This window comes from Myotis nattereri (genome assembly GCF_964212035.1).
Source record: "Myotis nattereri genome assembly, chromosome: 14".
Lineage (NCBI taxonomy): Eukaryota > Metazoa > Chordata > Mammalia > Chiroptera > Vespertilionidae > Myotis > Myotis nattereri.
Genome location: NC_138089.1, coordinates 25625101 through 25645387, shown reverse-complemented (window position 1 = coordinate 25645387; position 20287 = coordinate 25625101). Strand labels below are relative to the sequence as shown.

General features: G+C 50.1%; 1 protein-coding gene across 10 annotated transcripts; it reads right to left on the bottom strand.

The window, feature by feature from the left end:
- Positions 1 to 1461: 1461 nt before the first annotated feature.
- On the bottom strand, positions 1462 to 15245 carry BRPF1 (bromodomain and PHD finger containing 1; the record flags this gene model as incomplete). 10 transcript variants are annotated; one of them, XM_081105706.1, is made up of 13 exons in its annotated part: positions 1462 to 2331; positions 2993 to 3147; positions 3485 to 3603; positions 3706 to 3842; positions 4417 to 4564; positions 5062 to 5346; positions 5671 to 5991; positions 6741 to 7050; positions 7826 to 7972; positions 8364 to 8495; positions 9331 to 9493; positions 10181 to 11140; positions 14647 to 15245. In XM_081105706.1, 13 exons carry the CDS (start codon positions 15243 to 15245, stop codon positions 2148 to 2150), a joined length of 3660 nt encoding a protein of 1219 aa, XP_080961832.1. In that variant the 3' UTR covers positions 1462 to 2147. The 10 variants fall into 10 exon arrangements, with proteins under 10 accessions (XP_080961832.1, XP_080961834.1, XP_080961831.1 ...); XM_081105708.1 differs by having other exon boundaries at positions 7844 to 7972; XM_081105705.1 differs by having other exon boundaries at positions 1480 to 2331; positions 5671 to 5994.
- Positions 15246 to 20287: the final 5042 nt, after the last annotated feature.

Sequence of the window (20287 nt, the reverse complement as noted above, 5' to 3'; positions counted from 1 at the left end):
TCCACCGCGCCTCTCTAGTCTGCTTTTCGCTTACCGAGGTCCTCCGATGAGCTCCTCTTCACTGAGAATCGGACCCGGACCCGGACCCGAACACAGCGCCAGCCCACCGAGCCCTGTGGGGAGTCTCCACAGCGCCTGTCTCCTGAGGAAATGTCTCGGCGCCCGCCGGTCTTAGGCCTCCTCACAGACCACTCCGAGGCCTGACTCCAGATCGGCCTCCTGTCCCTGCCTCCGCTGCTGCTCTCTCCTCGGGAGGACTTTCCTTCCGTCCTCCCCCATCTCACACTGCCGCATCCAATGCGGCCTGTGTCGGGGCTTCTCAGGGGCTGGGAAAGGCGACTCAAAGTTCAAGCGCCAGCGTGTGGCCGCGGGGCAGCCTGTCTGCCTAGCCCAGTTGCCAGGGCCGGCTGGCTGGCTGAGCCCAGGAAAGATGTAATTTCTTCCCTTCTGGAGAAAGTCACAAAAAGCTAGACCTGTGCTTTTATCCGGCGACTTTTTTTTTTTCCTCGTAGCATAGTGATTTTTGGTGATCGATGATTAGACCGCAGATTCCTGAAGGGCGAGATTTACCGCTGATTTCTTTGTGCCCCACCCCCATTACCTCGCAGGGAGCACCAGCAACTCGGTATCATCAGACATGCTGTTGTCGCACATCCACTCAGTAGCTCCAAAACCCTCCGCAGCTGCTTCCTGTGACTGTTTCATCCATTGGCACACCAGCCCACAGGTGCCTAGCACTTGGAAGACATTCCTTCAAAAAATGTCTGAATCAGAAAAGGAGCCAGGGTTGGGAATGAATGAAGAACAGCAACAGTCTATAGTGCCGCTCTGTCCCCAGTTAAGAAGGGGAAAGTCACAGCTCTAGTGGCACTGAAACACTTGGACAATCCTACCGTTGAAGAACTTTAAACATCCGACCTTCATGAAAGAACGCGCAGCTGACTCTTCCTCTAGCAGTTGCACGTACTGGTTAAATTGCAGACAACAGACCTGAGTTCAGATGCTAGTGGGACAGCGTCATTCCCACTGGGAGGTGGATACCCGTTCACCTTACCACCTGCACAGGCCTCAGGCCACCAGGCAGTATGGCTTCTCCTGGCCTGTTTATGCAGGGTGCTAACCTTGGCCCACCCGCCCTGCACTACACTGCTGTGAGGTCTCTGGAGCTTTCTGGCAACTTCCTAGTGAGAACTTAGGCAAGTTACTTAATTTTTCAAAATCTATGTCTTTGTAGAAATAACCATCCTATTACTAACCGTTCCTATAGTTAATGAAAGGATTACATGAAACCGTATCTAAAGGAGCTAGCACGGGTACTGACACTCAGTAAGTGCATGGGAAATGAGAGCTGTCATATTATCTTTGCTGTTGTCTTACAAATGCAATATGCAGAGCAGCCAGCAACACTTGGGCCCAATTATTTGCCATCCCTGGGGAACAGAAACTCCCTTTGCCCTGGCAGAAGGCAAGAACCAAGAATTCCAAACAATTTATTTTCTAAGAATCAATATATTTTCTTCTTTTGAAATAAATACAAACCAGTTTGAAAGGTGGGGAATCTATGGGAAGGAGGGGAGAGGGGACAGGCCCCAGTCTTTTTAGTACCAAATGACTCTGGCGCGACCGGAAACGCAGTTACAAATGAGAATAATTTAAATTCTCCACTAATTACAGTATTTACAAAAGCAGGGGAGGGGGTCACCTAGTGCCCCTCTTCCAGGCTGGACAGACATCAATCCCACTGTTAGGCAGGGCGGATGCCCATTCACCATATCACCTGCACAGGCCTCAGGCCACTAGGCAGTTATGGATTCTCCTGGCATGAGCAGGCAGAGGTGATGGGATGGCCTGTTTTATGCAGTGTCCTAACCTTGGCCCACCACCCTGCACTGCAATGCTGTGAGGTCTCTGGAGCTTTCTGGCCTGTGGGACCTCCCCTCTCTTTGCACAGAGCTACCATGGGCCCTCGGAGTGTTCTGTACAGTCCAGCTGCACTCAGGGCAGGAGGGACCTCCCCCACCCAGCTTCCCCTGAGACTGGCCCCAAGACCAGGAATGAGTCAGTGCAGAGGCCGGTGCCACTCCAGGACAGTGAGCAAAGGGGAGAGAGGTGGCAGGGCACCGTAGATTGGGCTGTGCAGGGCAGTATCAGTCACTATCACTGGTCTCGCTGCTCTGCTCGCCCTGGACCTTGCTGCGGTGTTGCAGAGCCCTATGGTAGGCAATCTGCACTGATTTGCGGATGTTAGACTTGCGGCCCTCTAGCATCTTCTCCTTGTCGAGGTCCTGGTTCACACCCAGAGGAACCAGCTTAGTCCTAGGCAGCCATTGCCTACAAGACGAAGTGAGGATCAATTAAGTCATCTCTGGGAGAGCAATAAGCACCAGCCTTCTTCACTCATTTAAAAACACCTCCTGAGAACGAGGCTCTGGTGGGCACTGGGGTTCCCTGCCCTCAAATAACTGTTCACAGTGATAAAAGAGCCCAGTCAACTGTCACACTGAGCCATAACCACAAGGTATTTATGGGTGCAAAAAGGAGCCCTGACCTAACCTGAAATAGTACCCTGTCCCACAGGCTCCAGGCAGACTTTACTGGTATTAAACATCCTCTGCGTATAGTTAACAAAAAGATTACATTATGTAAACGAGACAGAAGAGGGATTCAGAGTCTGACTTTATGCCTGCTTTATCCTAATCTTGTCACCATGGAGGCAGAGGTGGGAAAACTAAGCATAGAAATCAGCTCGATCTGGGTGGGGAGCCACTCCCATATTTGGCACAGTCACTGATGGTTCTTTGTTTTCTAGTCACAGCTGTTTGTCAGCTGTGCCCAATCAGTTGCTCAGACTTTTTCTTAAAGGCCTAAGTCCCTCCCCCACTGATTGGTGACAGCCCAGCCTGTCTGTTGCTGGAATTTCCTCACAGTCTGCCCCCATTTCCAGGGTTGTACTTGTGGCTGTGAGTCACCACATGCTCCCCTCCTCCCTTACCAGGTTCGCTTGTTGTCAAAGAAGAGGACGAGGTAGAGATGCTCTCGGGCTTCCTGGGTCATCTGCTCCCCAAGTTTCAGCACCTCTAGTGGGGGCACAGGAATGGGAACCCCATGGTGGAACATACCTTCCCGGGGCATCTTTGGATCAATGATCTGAAGGAATAGTAAGACCTTGGTTTGGTTCTGTCCCCTCTTCCCCAAGGCTTACTCTACCTAAGAATTTGGAGACTCCTTTGAAGTAGAGACATGGAAAGATTATCATGCTACTGCAATGCTGACCTTCTTCCTATGCTGAATTACTTCAGAGCCCAAGGAGTCATGGGAAGGAAAAGGGAAAGCTGGAGAAACTAATCAGGGACCTCTAATTCTCTACCTGCCAAAGACCCTTGTACTCTGCAGCTCAGCAGAGAGTAGAAAAAGTCTACTAATTGTAAGTCTGCATTCTGGGGTTGACAGGCAAGGGTTATGACAAAAAAGAGGAGAAGCCTACCAGAGCTGGGTACGATGGATACCCTCGGCACTTGGCCCACACAAGGTCCAGAGCATCCAGCGGGGAGTCCTCATCCTCTGACAGCCAGCCAGCTCCCCGGCCCAGACTCTTCCTTACCACTTCACAGGAATGGGAGAGAGGGGGCAGATCAGCAGACAGGGGGCTGGTAAGGCCCGGACACTGGGGCCCCAGCATCCCTGGCCTTGGGCGAGGGTACTTACTGCTGTGGCCCACGCCGCGGCCAGTGCCCACGGAGTAGGCCTCATTCTCAGTGCCTGAGGTATCTTCACTGCTGTCCTCTGGGAATGTGCCCCGAGAGAAGGAGGGCTTGCCCCTGCCTTGTTTTGAGGGTGTTGTGCTGTAGACAAAACAAAGGGAGCTCAGCTCAAAGAAGAGTGGAGAATGGCATGGTGGGTGTCCTTTCTTCTTTAAACCCCCAGCGTCTAAGATTTTTGGAAAGCAGAAACTACTTAAAGATTTTCAAATCCAAATGCTCTCAGTGACTTGGCAGTGATTTGACTGATGTGGGCTGGGTTTGGCAGTGGTGATGATGAATGTATACCCTGTCTAAAAGCAATACTGGCCAGATTTGCCAGACCTAGTTTTTAAAAAGAACACAGAAACTGGGAATTTTATGTGGTACTTCTGAATTCATTTTTAAAAACACACCATGCTGGCCAAACAAAATATGTCTGTAGGCCAAATCCAGGCCACAAAGCAAGAGTTTATGCCCTCTGCTCTAAAACATCAGCTGAACCCTGTATGGTTCCCTCCATTCCATTATGGTGATACGCTCATCTATTTCATTTATTTTGCAGAGAACCTTGGATTTGAGCCATCTTAATCTAGGCTGAGATGGCTGCCACCCCACTTCCCACAGGGAAACCCAGAAGGGCATCCCAGAGGCAGGCCTTGATCTGGAGGGCTGGTACCTGGTCCGATCTGAGGCAGCACTGCTGCTGCTACTGCTGCTGGACTCAGAGTCTGAGCTGCTCCGGGGAAGGCTGCAGTCATTACGATATACCAAGAAACTCTTCTTGACTGGCTGGTTTCCACTGCTGAAGCCATTGGCTGGTAAGTCTTGGTTGGGGGGGAAGGGGAGGAGGGAAGGAATCGGTCAGGAAGATGTAGATCAGAGATGACATGGGGGTAAGAGGTACTTAAGAGCCTTGGCTTCCCTTTCTGTGCTGGAATATTCCTCCAACCTTGGCCAGCAGAGCTAGCTCTGGGTGGTGTCCACCACAGCTGGCCACAGCCCTGCCCCACCCCTTACACTTCCCTCAGCAGTTATAGACCTTAGGACACAAATGGCTTAAAGGGCAGGAGATCACCAAGGAGGATGAGAAGAGAAAAGGTGAAGTGATACAATGGAGGGGGGCTTGGATGGGAATCTAGCTGGATCAGTGTCTTTGGGTTTCAGTTTCCCAGTCTGTAAAATGAGGGGATTGAATTAAATGATTCCTAAGGGCCCTTCTAGCTCTGAGATATTATGGGAAAATGAAGGGATAGGTGGAAGTTATGTTGGGAAAGATGGTAGCTTTGCTCACTCTCTTGGGGTACTGGGTGGTGAGGCTCACCCATTGGGGGGTCTTCTGTGGATTTATCACTGTCGCTGTCTGAGCTGGAACTGGGCCGGGGGCTCCTACCCCGCTTGCGCTGACGCAGGGAGCCCATGATGGGAAGCTGAGGGGGCCCCACAGGACTGCCTCCGTGGCTGGGGGTCATCTGGCTCTCCCGGTTTTTGGGGGGCCGGCCCGGCCTCTTGGGCGGTCCAGCTGTCTTCGGGTTCTTTTTGGAGAACAGAACTGAGGTTCTCCTGCCCACCTCATGTGCGGGGGTTGAGGACATGTTGGGACCCAGGCCTGGAGCAGAGAAAGAGAGAAGGAAAGTTGGTGAGGGGCCTGATGTGGGAAGGGCAGATGTCATCCAGGGTATGCCCTGGGTGTATAAGTCCAATACTCCAGCTATTGTTGGGGAAATGATTTGAGGGTCATGGAATTGGGAACAGTGTCTCTTATACAAATAGCCAGAGATACAGCTAAGAGGCCCCTGATTGGGGAATGAGGGAGAAAGTACAGCTAGCTGTGCAGGAAAGACCTCTGCCTTGGGGATGGCAGGGGCTGAGTGTGTGCTGCAGAGTCAAAGTCTAATTTGCTTTGGGGTCCACCTTGTTATGGGGTTCAGACCTTTGCTTGTCTCCTGGCTGCTGCTCTCCTCAGCGGCACTGTCTGTCTGCCCATCCTTGTCACAGGCTGCTGGGTGAGGTGTCAGGCTGCCCCGGCTGGAAGGGCCATGGCGCTCAGGCCCATCCCTTCCAGTTTCCCGCTGGTGGGCCAGCTTCCGCCGAAGCGCTGTCATCTCTTTCTTGATCATCTTTGCGCGCCGTGAGCGGCCCACACTCTGCTTGCTGGAATTCACTTCATCCAACCGTTCCAGCAACAACTTCAGCTGCTCTTCCACTGGCAGGTGCTTCTGGTTCTCCAACAGGACCAGCCGCTCCTCCTCTGCTGCTAGGAGTGGGGATAGGGGGAAAAGGTCAGATTCAGAGCAGCTTTTTGGCCCCCTTAAATCTGGACAGGCAGTAAGAAACCCACTCTTGCCCGGTCGGTGTCACTAGATGGTTGAATCAGGAGGTCACGGTTCCATTCCTGGTTAGGGCACATGCCTGGTTGCGGGCTCAGTCCCCAGTGTGAGGCGTGCAGGAGGCAGCCGATCAATGATTCTCTCATCATTGATGTTTCTCTCTCTCTCTCTACCTCTCCCTTTCTCTCTGAAATCAATAAAAATATATTAATAAAAAGAAAAGAGCCCTAGGCTTGACTCAGTGGATATTAGCCTGCGGACTGAAGGGTCCCAGGTTCGACTCCAGCCAAGGGCACATGCCTGGGTTGCGGGCTTGATCCCCGGTGGGGGGCGTGCAGGAGGCAGCCGATCAGTGTTTCTCATCATTGATGTTTCTATCTCTCTCTCATTCTCCCTTCCTCTCTGAAATCAATAAAGAAATATATTTTAAAAAGAAAAGAAAAAGAAACCCTTCTCCCCTCAGCTGCTGGCCAGGAACAGCCATAAAATAGCAGAACCAAGATGTGAACTGACAGGCATTGCTGTCCATTCACCAGCCTGGCTTCCTGGGGATAGCTTGTCACTGCTCAGCCTAAGTGCTTCCCACCTACACTGCCTGCTCCCAGGAGGGGACTTTTGGAAAGCTGTTCATCCCTAGCATTGGCCTCTTATGTGTGTGTGACTCATCACCCACCATCTTCAGTGTGGTGTGGGGCCTCGTCTCCAGCCAGGTTGTGGGGGATATGCATGCCCGTCTCAAAGTCAATGCCCATTTTTTCTGCCTGGCGCCGGGCCTGGCGGAGCACAGCACCACCCTGCTCACGGAGCCGCACCGCTGCCCGGTAGAAGATGGTGTCCTTGGCGTTATACTTGAGGCAGTTGCTGACGATGAGGTTGAAGTCCTCCTCAAAATCATCAAAGTTCAGGTAGCGATAAGCCTCCAAGTTCTGCTTCATGGTGAAAAAATCCATGGGCTTTTTGATGTGGTCTAGGTAGTCAGGTACCTGGGAGAACAGGGTAGGTGTAGCTAAGTGGAGATATGCTTCTCATTCCCCCTGAACCCCTGCCCCTAATACTACCCCTTGAAATGCATCCAGTAACCTCCTCCCACCAGTTAGAGGTAGGCGTATAGCTCAGGGGAAAAGAGAGCTGGATTCAGTCTTGACTTTACCAGTCACAAGCTGTGTGATCTTGGCAAGTCTCTTAACCTCTCTGGACCGTCTTTTCCTGGCCTGGAAAAGTGATAAAATTACTGCCAAATCCACCTCCTACAGCCGTATGAGGCTTCAACAAGAAAATAGCTAGGGGAGTCCTCTGGAAGTAATACGAGCCTGCATTCCTATAGCTCTTTTTTGCTTATCATTAAGACTTATAAGGAGGCTGCTGCCTTAGGCCTCTCATTTTATACCTTTTAGAAAGAATAGTCTGCCAATCAGAACCTAGGGCTTCAGAGCTGGTTCTTTAGGTGCTGAGCCTTCTAAAGTCTCTGTTCTAGGGGTCAGCACCCAGAAAGTGTCTTCCTGCCCTGTGGTTATTCATTTGGCAGACTCAGTCCCTGCCTCTGGGGAGTGCAGATTGCCTCCCATTCTGGGCACTTGTAGTATGAAAGGGACAAGACAGAGTCCATGTGATGCATGTGGCTCCAGTTCATCCTGGAGCCCCAGAGCCACCAAGCCCCTTTCTTCAAGGTCCCCTCCTAGTCCCTGGCCCAGACCTGCAGCAGGGGTCCAACTGAGAGAGGAACAGAAAGAAGGTGGAGTGAGGGGAAGGGATTCTTACTTCGTCCAATTCGGTTACCTCAGACAGAGGGACCGGCTCGCTGAAGATGTTGCCTGTGTCCTTCTCTTGGAGCTGCTCCAAGGTTTTGCGAAGGAGGATGAGAAAAGGGGTCAGCTGCATCTCCATGGCAATCTGCTGGACCTTGATCTGACACACATAAAGGCCCAATCAGCCAGGCTCAGGCCAGTCCCTTGGTAGAGGTCTGAGGAGATGGTCAAAGCTGGTTTGGGAATTCGCCTTCCTTCCCACCCCCAACAGCTGGGTGTACTCACTCAGGTCTATGTTCTACAACGCCCCACCCAGTGAAACTCCCCAACTACTCTGGCCTTTCCCTTCCTTGATTTAACTTACAGCACTAGCTACTTGTATCACATAATTAAGAGTTCCATTCATTCTCTCCTCTGACATTCTGTTTCTGGTGAGCCCGAGAGCACACTGAGCATCAACCCTATTACTTGCTGGCTAGACAACACATGCTTTTCCTTCTCCCACATATGTTTTCTCCTCTGGAAAACAGAGCTGGCCCAGGAGCACTCACCGTCTCCCTTTTGAGTTTCTCCCGCTTGCGAATCAGCTCTACCAGCAGCCGAGCTCTCTCTAGGTCATGCCGGAGCCGCTGCCAGGACTTGAGCTGTTCTTTGAGGGCCCAGTTCTTATCCTCAGAATCTCTCTGTAGAAGCAAAAAGGGAGTCAGAAGATGATGAGGGAGTCAGAGGAAAGGGCAGAGGAGAGGATAGCCCAGAAAACTGGGGCTAAGGGCAGGTAAAGCCAAAGGAGGGGGCACAGGAACTTACTGGCAGGTGTGCCAGCTCAAGTGGGAGCTCCTCAACCTAGGTGTCTCCTGTGCCAATGCTTGGTATACACTTGTTGAGTAAATGAATAAACACATAGGAACAGTACCCTTCTAAAAGTGGATAATTTGTAAGAATTTCTTCCTGGTTCTCCCCAGGAAGCATGCCCCTGCCATTCCCTTCCATCCCTCATCTCAAGAAAAAAATTTCTTCCTGAGCCTGGTTTGAATGCTAGCTTAAAAAAGGAACAGTCTAAGCTCTCAGACACTGGATGCTATAGTTACAAATCTTTTTATATATATATGTATATGTGTGTGTGTATATATATATACATATATATATACACACACATATATATATACACACACACAAACACACACACACACACACACACACACATATATATATATATATATATATATATATGTATATATATATATATATAATTGATTTCAGAGAGAAAGGGAGTGGGATAGATAGAAACATCAATGATGAAAGAGAATCACTGATTGGCTGCCTCCTGCACGCCCCCTACTGGGACTCAAGCTCACAACCTAGGCATGTGCCCTTGATTGGAATCAAACCTGGGACCCTTCAGTCCGCAGGCCGATGCTCTATCCACTGATCCAAACTGGTTAGGACATATAGTTACAAATCTTGATCCTTATCTCCTGGTATTAGTTCCCAGAGCCCACAGGGAATATGACACAGTACCCCAACTTGGTCACAGTTCCTCTGAGACTGCAAATGTGTCTGCAGGCGACGTAACAGCGGGACCCCGTTCCGTGACTGCCGCTTCAGTGTCCAGTAGCTGTGCAGCCTCTGCATGAACTGGCTCTTCCTTTGGATTGTGAGGCGGTTGGTAATTTTACTGAGCCTAGGAAGCAGGATAACAAATTTTCTTACGTAAAACAAGGGTGTCTAGCTAGTCTATCGTCAAAAAGTTTGTGACATTGGGCTTAAGGCAAAGAGCAAACAGTGCCATCAATGGCACCTCAGCAGACAGAAAGCCAAGCTCCCAGCACTAATACTAATACCAGGGGGTCAGGGAGTTTTGCTCCTAAGATTGCTCTATTTGACCCTGGGATACCCAACTCACACTGAGCGTTACAAGGTACAGCATAGGAAATTGACTAGGTAAAGTAAGAGTTAAAAATAACTGATCACAGCCCTCATTTGGATTCACAGTGGCAGTAATTACTTTGTGACTCCTTAAGCATTTCCTTCCCCCCTTTTCATTCCAGTTCTCCTTTCAGAGTCAGACTATTTCTTCTTCTGTGGCTGGTAGCTATTACATTCTCTTTCTTCCTAACTTAAACCACACCATCAAAGTGAAGGGCAGTTGAAAATATATGTTAGGTCTGCCAGATAAAACTGGAAAGTTTCTGGCTCCTAATGTAAGAGTCAGGTGACTTGCTATAGCTAATCTCATTGGGATTTTTTTTTAAACTTCTACATAGCTTCTGATAGGAAGAAGATAGCCCAACCCTGTCACTTCACTCAGGGGGCTTTCAGTCTCCAGGAGGGTTTGTTCTTCCCAACCTGTCCACTGCTCCCCACATACCTGTGTGGTGGAATGCAGGGCACTGAAACCACAGGTGCTGCTGCCCTCTTCTCTGCCAAGATCTTTCGTGCCTTTTTCATCTTGATCCGGGACTTGGCCTTGGCCTTCTTAACCTTCTCTGAACTCCAACTCTTACCCTCATCCTCCTCCTCATCCTCCTCCTCTTCACCCTCACTGTGGGACAGGGCAGGCAGCCGGCGAGCTGAACCTGGGGGTGTATGGATGTCACAGTAGGCTGTTTTGCGGACGCTAAAGGAGGTGCCATTGGCACCTGTCTCCCGCACAGGCTCCATCTTCATGTAAAGGCCGGCCTGCTGGGCACATGTCACGTGGAAGGCTGTGTAGCAGTTGGCTTTGTGGCACTGAATGCAGGCCCCTGAGCCCCGCTGTTTGCAAATGTAGCAGGTGAGCTTCCAGCGAGCTGGCGGGATGTGCTCGATGCTGTCGATTGGCTCCAGGAAGACTGTGTTGGCAAAGCAGACCTCAGGGATCCACAGGGCACACACCACATGGGCCCAGCGCCCATCATCTGTCTGCTTAAAGGCACCACCCTTATTGGGGCACAGGGCACAGTCCACAGCACGTGAGGGTGATTGTAGACAGCGGCGGCACAGCCACTGGCCCTCAGGGATATAGGGGACGCCATAGCACTCCTGGTGCACAGCCAGGTTGCACATGTCACAAAAGAGGATGACATTGCTGTTCTGGCATTCACCATCATTGCAGATACAGCACACAGCATCCTCATCCACTAGTGCATTGGGGTCGCCTTTATTGTGGCTCTCAAAGTAGGACTCCTTCTCCAGCCGGTCCATTAAGTACTCAAAGATCTCCTGCGGGATGGGACTCACACCCTCTGTCTTTCGTCGTTCGTTCATGATATCCAGCCAGATGTAGTCCTCTTCATCCATGTCATACTCTACCTCCTCATCCAGCTCCTCTGCTGACTTCTCAATGTACCTGCAGTGCACACAGGCAGCTCAGCATCATATAGTTGAGTTTTTCCTCCCTTAAAGATAGTGTGTTACATTTGCCAAATATTTACTCTAGGCCAGGCCTGTACCTTCACATATGTTGTCTCATACCATCCTTACCTTAACCCCAAGCACTATAGGTCCTGTAATCATTCCTGTTTTGCAAAAAAGGAAGCATAGTTTTGAGGTTACTGCACCTGCCCTAGCTCTCTTGTGAGAAAGTGGTAAAGCTGGGAAGTGGCATTAGGCCTGCCAACTCCAAACCTCATGTCCTACACAGCCTCCCTTGGGGTGCAGAGACTCAACCAGATTCCTAAAGGGAAGAAAAATGGGGCAGCTAGGACCCATCTGGATGATAGTACAAAGAGTCAGTGGAAGGAAGTTCCTCAGGTGTCACTTGCAAATTATATGTAAGTTGTTTTAGCACCAGCTGGCAGTGTCCTGAATGGAGCTGCTGTGGGTCTTGTCAGCTGTTGCCAGCACCAGCTCAGGGCTCCCTCAAACTATAGGTACTGTCTTTGTTCTCTGGATAGCATTGGGAGATAACAATCAGAATAGTTAAGATATACTAGGAGCCAGGTATTGTGCTAAATTACCACATTTATTTTCACCACAGCCATAGGGTCAATGTTCTTATTGCCCTTATTTTGCAGATGAGGAAATTCAAGCTTTGAGAAGTTAATTAATTGCCCAACACAGAAAGGTCACACAACCAGGAAGTGGCAAAGCTAGGATTCAGACTCCACCCTGGGGCACTCATTGGGCTCCCCACACCCTTACCATGCTCTGGATCACCTGGACTCTAGTATTGTAAAGCTATCAGGAGCTACAATAGGATGAATGGGGCGTTGGCTTCTAACAAACCTTAATTTAAATCCTGGCTCTGAAAAAAATAAAAATAAAAATCTGGCTCTGCTACTTTGTGACCTTCAGGGCATCACTGCTCTTTTCTGAACCTGTTTTATTGATGATAGAATTAAGATAATAATAATTACTCCCAAAGATGCTGTCAGGATTAAATGGAATTACAAAATTAAATGGGCTAAATCAAGTGGCACACAGCAAGCTGCACCTCTTCTCTCCACAAGGGAAATGGGGCTCTGGTGCTAGAGCAGGCCAGGCAAACAGGCTCTGGAGCCATGTTATTTTATTTTTAAAAATATATTTTTATTGATTTCAGGGAGGAAGAGAGAAGGAGGGGAGGAGAGAGAGAAACATCAATGAGCGAAGCAGCATTGATCAGCTGCCTCTTGCATAACCCCCACTGGGGATCAATCTGGGCATGTGCCCTGACCAGGAATCAAACGGTGACCTCCTGGTTCATAGGTCAACACTCAACCACAGAACCATGCCCACCGGGCTGGAGCCATCTTTATATGATAGCAGACAAGTGAGCTAGCCTCCCTGGGCCTAGGTTTCTTCATCTTAAAGTGGTGATGTTAATATGGACTTATTTCATATAGCTATTGTAAGCATTAAGTAAGTTAATACAAGTGAAGTACTTAGGAACAGTACCTGGCATGCAGTAAGTACTCAATAAATGTTAGGTTTATCATTAGCTTTTGTATAACCCTGACCAACCACCTTGCTTCGATTATAGCTGTTTATGTGTTGAACTTCTCCATAGGATAGAGGCAAGAACCATGTTTGATTTACCACACAGAAACAGGTTCCCAGTGTTGTTCATTTGAAAGGTATTTTGGGGGTGGAAGGGAAGAGAGAGACTTAAATGCTATGTCTATAGGAAGCAACTTATTCCTTAGCCCTTACCTCTTCCCAAAGGTGACTACAATGCCCTCATCCTTGAAAAAGGGTGTGGCTCAGAGATAGTGTGAACCATATGGCCCCTTCCAGACCTTGAAAACAGCTCCAAAACTTTCCTCTGCCAAGACATTACCTGATGGTGCATAACACACTTCCACAGTGCACCCAGATTACAGGCTACAGCACAGATAAGGTAGGTTGCATGTCATGTAGAATTCCTGGCTCACCAGCTGACACTCCACCCTCCTACTCCCCCTCAAGAAAGCACTCAGATGCAAGCAAGAGAAAGTGGTGTTATTAGATTATCTCAATTCTTCCCAAATTTACATGGAAAGCAAATAATTTCCCAAACTAGGGCCGTTTTGCTAACAGTAGTAATAAATTACATGCAACATACCTCCAACTGATAGAGAACAGACCTGATCCCCAGGAGGTAAGAGTGGAAGGAGGAAGAAAAGGAGCAGAATGAGCTGGGCTAAGCTGCCTATCAGAGCAAAGAGCGCCATTAGGAGGGAGCCATTAGGAGGGAGGGCAGGCCCTGAGGGGCCTCTGTGTTGGGGATGGACATGACAGTCTAACAGAAAAGACAGTGGAAAGTCAGAAGGAGGTGAAGCTGGGCTGGATAGAAAGGAAGGAGACTGGCTAACACAAGAACAGGCGAGAGAAAAAAGTGACACACTGAGCCAAATTACTTGGGTTCCCACAGATTTGCTTTTATGAGATTTGCCTTTTATGACATTAGTATATCATCATATGAATGGCACTTTTGGTAAAAACTTTTCATATAAAAACCTTTATAAATCCTTCTCAGAGATCAGGCCTTCTGATTAGTTGACACCAAAGATTGCTCCTTAACTAACTCATCAGAATGCCTTTTTTGCCTTGGATGCCTACTCTCAGAGGTAACTTTTACACTTGGTTTTTGTACCGTCCTTCAGCTAGGCTTTCTGTATATAATTTTATGACCACATTGCCCCACCCCTTCATTTTTACAAGGAATTTAGCCTATGCCTGTGACTTTAAGAGCCACTGTGAAAAAAACAAAAGAGAGCCACTGTGACAAACTTTTGGAAGGAAGTGGGGTACCAAGAGATAAATAAAAAGGCCATTGGAGGATTACAAAATATAGTTGATGGAAACACCGCTTAGGCATGCTAAAGGATGGGCATGCTAAATAACAGAACAATGGGAAAATTACCCCTGCAGATTTACAAATTGCTTTTAGGACCTTATGAAATCAGTGTCCCAGTCTTTTACCTTTAAGCCAGCAGAGGAATATTAAACCAGCTCTACAGATGGGGTCACTAGAATACCAGAGCCAGAAGCCTTTCCCAGAGTCACACAGTGAGGGCATGGAGAGGCTCAGAAACCAGAGAAGGAAACAGTGGAAATAGTGCAGCTTTGGCGTCAAAAGAACCTGGGTTTGAATACTGGTTCAGCTACCTACTGGCCTTTGACTTTTGGTAAGTCTAGCCCCCTTTCTGTAGTTTCCTCATCTGTGGAATGAGAACAATACCTACCTAAGTGGGTTATGAGAATAACATGAAGGAGTAGTTATAGTAAGTGCCACCATCATTAGCTGGAGTACTGTTCCTCTTACTGCCCTAAGAGTGTGCTCCTGCTATCCTTTATCCCTGCTATTCTCCTGTCTGCTGCCTGTCACTGCTCTCCGGCTCCCGAGCCCTGCTTGACCAGTGTTCCAGAGTTAGGAGGCAGAGGTGGCCTTACCGGTAATAGGAAGTTGGCCGGGGTGGGGCATCAGGGGTGTCTTGCTCCAGCTCCCGGTATACAACCTCTGGCAACTTGGGAGTGGCGCTGGCAGAAGCATTATGGTGGTGGTGATGGTTGGAATCCTTGCGCTTCTCCTTGTTCTTATGCTTGCCTGACTTGGGAGTCACAGCCGGCGTCTCAGTGTTCTCTTTGTTGCTGCCATTCTCCGGGGCCTCCTCGGGGGCCTCCTCATCCTCTGACACCACATCTAGGTTGTCAAAGATGCTGATGCGATGGACGCGGCCGTGCAGGTCTACCTCCACCATGCGCTGGGCCTGTGCATAGCTCATCACCTCACGGCTGGGTGACTGTGATACCTCTGAGGGGCTGGGTGACTGCTTGTTGGCTGGGCGTGACTGGCGCCCCTTCTTCTTGTGCTTACGGAGAGGAGTCTGCTGCGGGGGTGGTGGGTTGTCGTGGTCATAATGGTACAAGTGGTACTCAATACCACTGTAACTCTTGTAGACCTTGCGGCAAGTCTCCACGGGGCACTCATATGGTGGCTTAGTTGCCCGCAAGTTGTGGCAGAAAGTCTTCACATCAAAGTCCACCCCCATGCTGTCACATCTAGAATTTACAGATAAGTTAGCATAGGCCTGGGGAAGAGTTTATGACCACTCCCCCCACTCCCTCCAGCCCTTCCTCTCTTCAAGGATCCTGGCCAGCCCACCTCTACAGCATATGCAAATACCATCTTCTCCACATCATGGCCACAGTATGGGCCTCATCACCTCTTGCCTGGTTATTCTGTCCTATGCCTCAACTCTTCTAGCATAATATTGCATAATGTGGCCAGAGTGATGTTTTTACCAAGTAGCAACAGTCATTTCAATCTATGATTAAAAGCTTTCTGGTATTCCCTACTTACTTCAGGATAATATCCAAATTCCCTATGTTGACATTCAAGTGCTCCTTTCATTGTTTGGCCCTAGTCCTCCTTTCCAGACTCGTCTTTTCACCAGTTGCAGCTGTGTTTCTGTCTATCCAAGGCAACTTGCCATTTCCTGAAAGTTATAACCTCTCCTTACTGCAAGACGATCTCTATTAGAATGCCTTCCATCCTTTCTGATTGGTGAGCTCCTACTCATTCTTCAAAACCCAGATTAAATGTCACTTCTGTTATGTCTTTGTCTCTCCTATGGGGAACTCTGCTTTCATAGCATTCCATTTTCACCTCTTTGTCTCCTCCCACTAGACTGGGAGCTATGCACTGCAGACACCAGAGCCTACCCACCTTTATATCCCCAGTACTTGGAATGCACTGGACATTCAGTTTTTGGCAAATGAATGAATAACTTGTTGAATGAATACAGGAATGAGGGATCAGCAGATTTGGAGTTGAGAGAGATGGATGAAGGCTAGTGTTAGCCCATGTAGTAGCTTGAATGGGTAGCAATGATTTAGTCCTGGTATCCAGCAGAATCACTGGATTATAGAAAGAATTAGTTCATTTCTGAGGTCTTTAGGGGAAGTCTATGTCCTGGCCCTGGCAGCTGTACCAAGTCCTAAGGGTACAAACAGGAACAAGACAATCCAGGCACAGTCAACTCCATGCTGGTCCTCAGGGCCCTCCCATTCTCCTCTCCAGTGTTCCTGGGTGAATGGAGACAGCAGATGGCACCAGCCCCCAGGAAGCCCAGCTTAGTCAGAGACTGCCCCAGTTTCTCCAGGCTTAGTTGAGTTTAACAATTCAGCTAGGGGCTTGGCACCATTCCAGGTAGTGCCACCCTGAGCTCCCTGACAAACAAGGACCCCTCTAGGCCTCTATTCTCCTGCAACTTAACCAAGCAAGTGGGCTGCTTCAGCCTCTCTTTGTCAAAGCACCCAACTTCCATGTCAGTAAAACTATTAGTTAAACTCCAGCTCCCTTCTACTTCCTACCTGCTTCTGTGTCTTTAAATACAGACCAATTAGAAGCACAAATAAGCTCTCCTCTTTCAGTGATGGGTCCCTGGTGAACACTGCAGCTCTGCTGCCCTGGCTCCCCAGCTTCCGAAGTAGCACAGAGACCCGGGCTGATGTCCCGCTGGGAGTAAGTGGCAGAGGCACAGGGGAGGGAGCCAAAAACTTAGATCTGAAAGGCTGTGGGCCCAGGGGGGTGGCGGCGTAACTCAGGGGGCTAGAGGAAGTTGGGGGCGGGAGCCGAAGGGATCAGGCCCAGCCCAGGCGGTGCATCCCCGCAGCCCTACCCGGATGAGGCGAGGTTTCTCTTTTGTCGAAGTGTAACAAGTTAAACAAGGCTCCCCTCCTGAAGTTGACCCTGGTAGCCACGAAGGATACACTGTTGCCCGGGATTTCCGCTGGAAGCGAAGGCACTGTCAGTTCTCCCGCCTGGAGGGGGCTGGAGCGGCCCGAGGGGCACCTGGGCAAGACTGCTCAGTGCGCGCCCCACAAAAGTACTCAACTCCTTCCCCGCTAGCCACTCTCGCCCTGGTCCCAGGCCCGCACTCACCGGCCACCTCGAGTCCGGGCTCATCGCCGGGGCCGTCCGCCGGGGCTCCAACCCCACTTGGCGGGGAAAGACGGGCCGGGGAGGGAGAGCCCCAATTCCGGAGACTTCAGACCTCGCCACCCCGGCCCCTTGCCGTCCCACGCTCTGGCCCCGGCTCCCCGGGATTCCCGCGCTGACCCCCGCCGCTCCCGGTTCCGCCGGAGCCCCGGTGTCTCAACTCTGTCGGCTGTCTCCTGTTTCGAGAGCCCCTAAATTGCCCGGTCTCGGGACCCGGCGCCGCTGGAACAATGGAGGCTCCCGGAGGCAGCGCGGGGACGGCGGCAGCAGAGACGGTGGCGGCAAAGGCAGGGACAGCGGCGGCGGCAGCAGCGGCGGCGACGGCGTCTGCGCAGGGTAAACGTAGTGCCGCGGCGCTGCCGAACTGCACTTTCGCCACAAATCTCCGCCCGCCAACCGAGGCTCCAGAGACCATGCTCTGGAACTCGTAAGGGCCCCCTGAACATCCCACAGGGCTTCTCTAGCACCTCCATCTTAGAGTTGAGTTTAGTCGCGGTACTCAGGATCCGGAGTGGTGGGGCCATGTGTGGCGAATCTGCGGCCCCGAACGTTGAGCGCGGAGCTGGACTGGAGGAGCCCGCCCTTCTCCCTTCCCCCTCAGTCTCCTCCCTCCCTTGTCCCTCCCCGACGCTGGCGCCGCGGCTGCGATGAAGTCCTGGCCTTGGTCTCCAGGAAGGCTGCGAGGCGGGGCCAGAGCCATGGGGCGGGGCTGGGGGGGGCAGGGCAAGGAGCAAGAGGGACGTGGGCTTGAGCCTAAGGAAGACCCGGATTTATGGTAGGGGCGGGGCTGGAGGAGAATAAACCAGCCTGTGGGGCGGGCTTTGGAGGAGGCGGGCTTTAGAGGGGCGGGGTCACATGTAAAATACCTCCTGGCTGGGAGAATAGGGACTGAACCCGGGCAAAGAGTGAGGCTAAACCGGAGTGGGGCCTCAGGAAACTAAGGGCGGGGCTTCGGATGGGTGTGGAAGGTGGAGCTGGGATTGGAAGAAAGGATAGACCTGGGGAAAACGAAGCGAGGCTTCAAGGAAGGGCGGGACTTGGGAAAGGTAAAGGGGCGGAACTAGACGGAAAAGGCGGTATCGGGGCGTGGCTGAAGGAAAGGGAAGGAGTTTGGGAAAGGTAATGGAGCAAGACTGGAGGTAAGGTGTGGATCCGAAAGAAGGGACCGGATTTGGGGAGGTGCAGAGGGCTGTTGGGGCGTGAAAGGGCTTGTCTACGGTAAAATGGGATTCGGATACCTGGAACGCTGTGGGTTGGCGGAGAAATGTATCAGGGCTACGGTTTGCCAGGTGGGAGATGATCTCAGAACTGGGCTCTGCCAGGATAACTCGGTTGGAGCATCGTTCAGATGCACCTGGGTTGCTGGTTCTGTCCAGGTCAGGGCACGTGCAGGAATCAACCAATGAATGCATAGGTGTGTGGGACCACAGGTCAATGTTTCTTTCATCAATAAATTTTATTTTTTTATATTTATTTTAGAGAGGAAGGGAGAGATAGAAACATCAATGATGAAAGAGAATCATTGATTGGCTGCCTCCTGCATGCCCCCCACCCGGGATGGAGCCCCCAACCCAGGCATGTGCCCTTGACCGGGATCGAACCCAGGACCCTTCAGTCTGCAGGCGGACACTCTAGCCACTGAGCCAAACCGGCCAGGGCTCATCAATAAATTTTAAAAACACAGACAGCTGGTTTTAATGTGGCTAGGCCACTTAGTAGCTACATGAACTAGGGCAAGTTGTTAAATTCTTCCTACCTCAAATTTCTTGTAAAACGCAGCTCCAAAGCTTTATTGATAGTTCTTGGGGGCTTTGGAGAACTTTGGTGCTAGGGAGAGTCCATTTGTTAAACATGCTTATCACTAAGCCTCCAGTTTTGCCATCAAAGAGGAGAGTGAAAGAGTCTTTCAGGGTTTGGGGGCAAAGCCCAAAGGATCTGGAAACTTCTATTTTATGTTATTTCAAACCTTGCATTCGACCCACTATAATGTATGTTTTTGTATACAGTGTTTTCCAAAAAAAAAACACCAAACCATCTTAATAAAATCGACACTCCAGGAAGATGTTTGCTGGTTAAGATCTTGGGATCTGGAGTCAAACTGAAGAGTTCAATAAGTGACTTAATCACTCTGAACCTCAGTTTCCTCATTTGTTAAATGGAGAGAAAATATAGTCCTACCTCACAGGGTTGTTGTGAGGATTAAATAGATGATGCTTATAAATCACCTAGTATAGTGTGTGATATGTAATGAATACTCAAAATATTAGCTGTTTTTATTATCCTCATTCAGAAAACTCAGACTAAATGGATGAAAACAGAGTTAATATAGTCATTTTAATATATTTTATTGATTTTTTACAGAGAGGAAGGGAGAGGGATAGAGCGTTAGAAACACCGATGAGCAAGAAACATCGATCAGCTGCCTCCTGCACACCCCCCACTGGAGATGTGCCCGCAGCCAAGGCACATGCCCTTGGCCGGAATCGAACCCAGGACCCCTCAGTCCGAAGGCCGACGCTCTATCCACTGAGCCAAACCAGTCAGGGCAATATAGTCATTTTAAAGCTGACCTCTTTTGTTCTAGTCAGTCACTCAGTGATTAGAGCAACGGTCGGAGTACTGAAGGGTCCTGGGTTCTAGTCTGATCAAGGGCAGGTACATAGGTTGCAGGCTCAACCCCTAGCCCTGGTTTGGAGTGTGTGTGGGAGGCAACCAGTCAGTGTATCTCTTTCACATGGATGTTTTTCTCTGTCTCTCCCCCTCCCTTCCACTCTCTCTAAAAATCAATGGAAAAAATATCCGTGGGTGAGGATTAACAAAACAAACAAACAAACAAAAAATTCTGATCTCTTTTGAATTTAGGAACCCCTTAAAGAGTCTGATGAGCCCTGGCCAGTTTGGCTCAGTGGATAGAGCGTCAGTCTGCGAACTGAAGGGTCCCAGGTTTGATTCAGGCCAAGGGCACATGCCTCGGTTGTGGGCTCCATCCCCAGTAGGGGCCGTGCAGAAGGCAGCCAATCAGTGATCCTCTCTCATCACTGATGTTTCTATCTCTCTCTCCTTCTCCCTTCCTCTCTTAAAAATCAATAA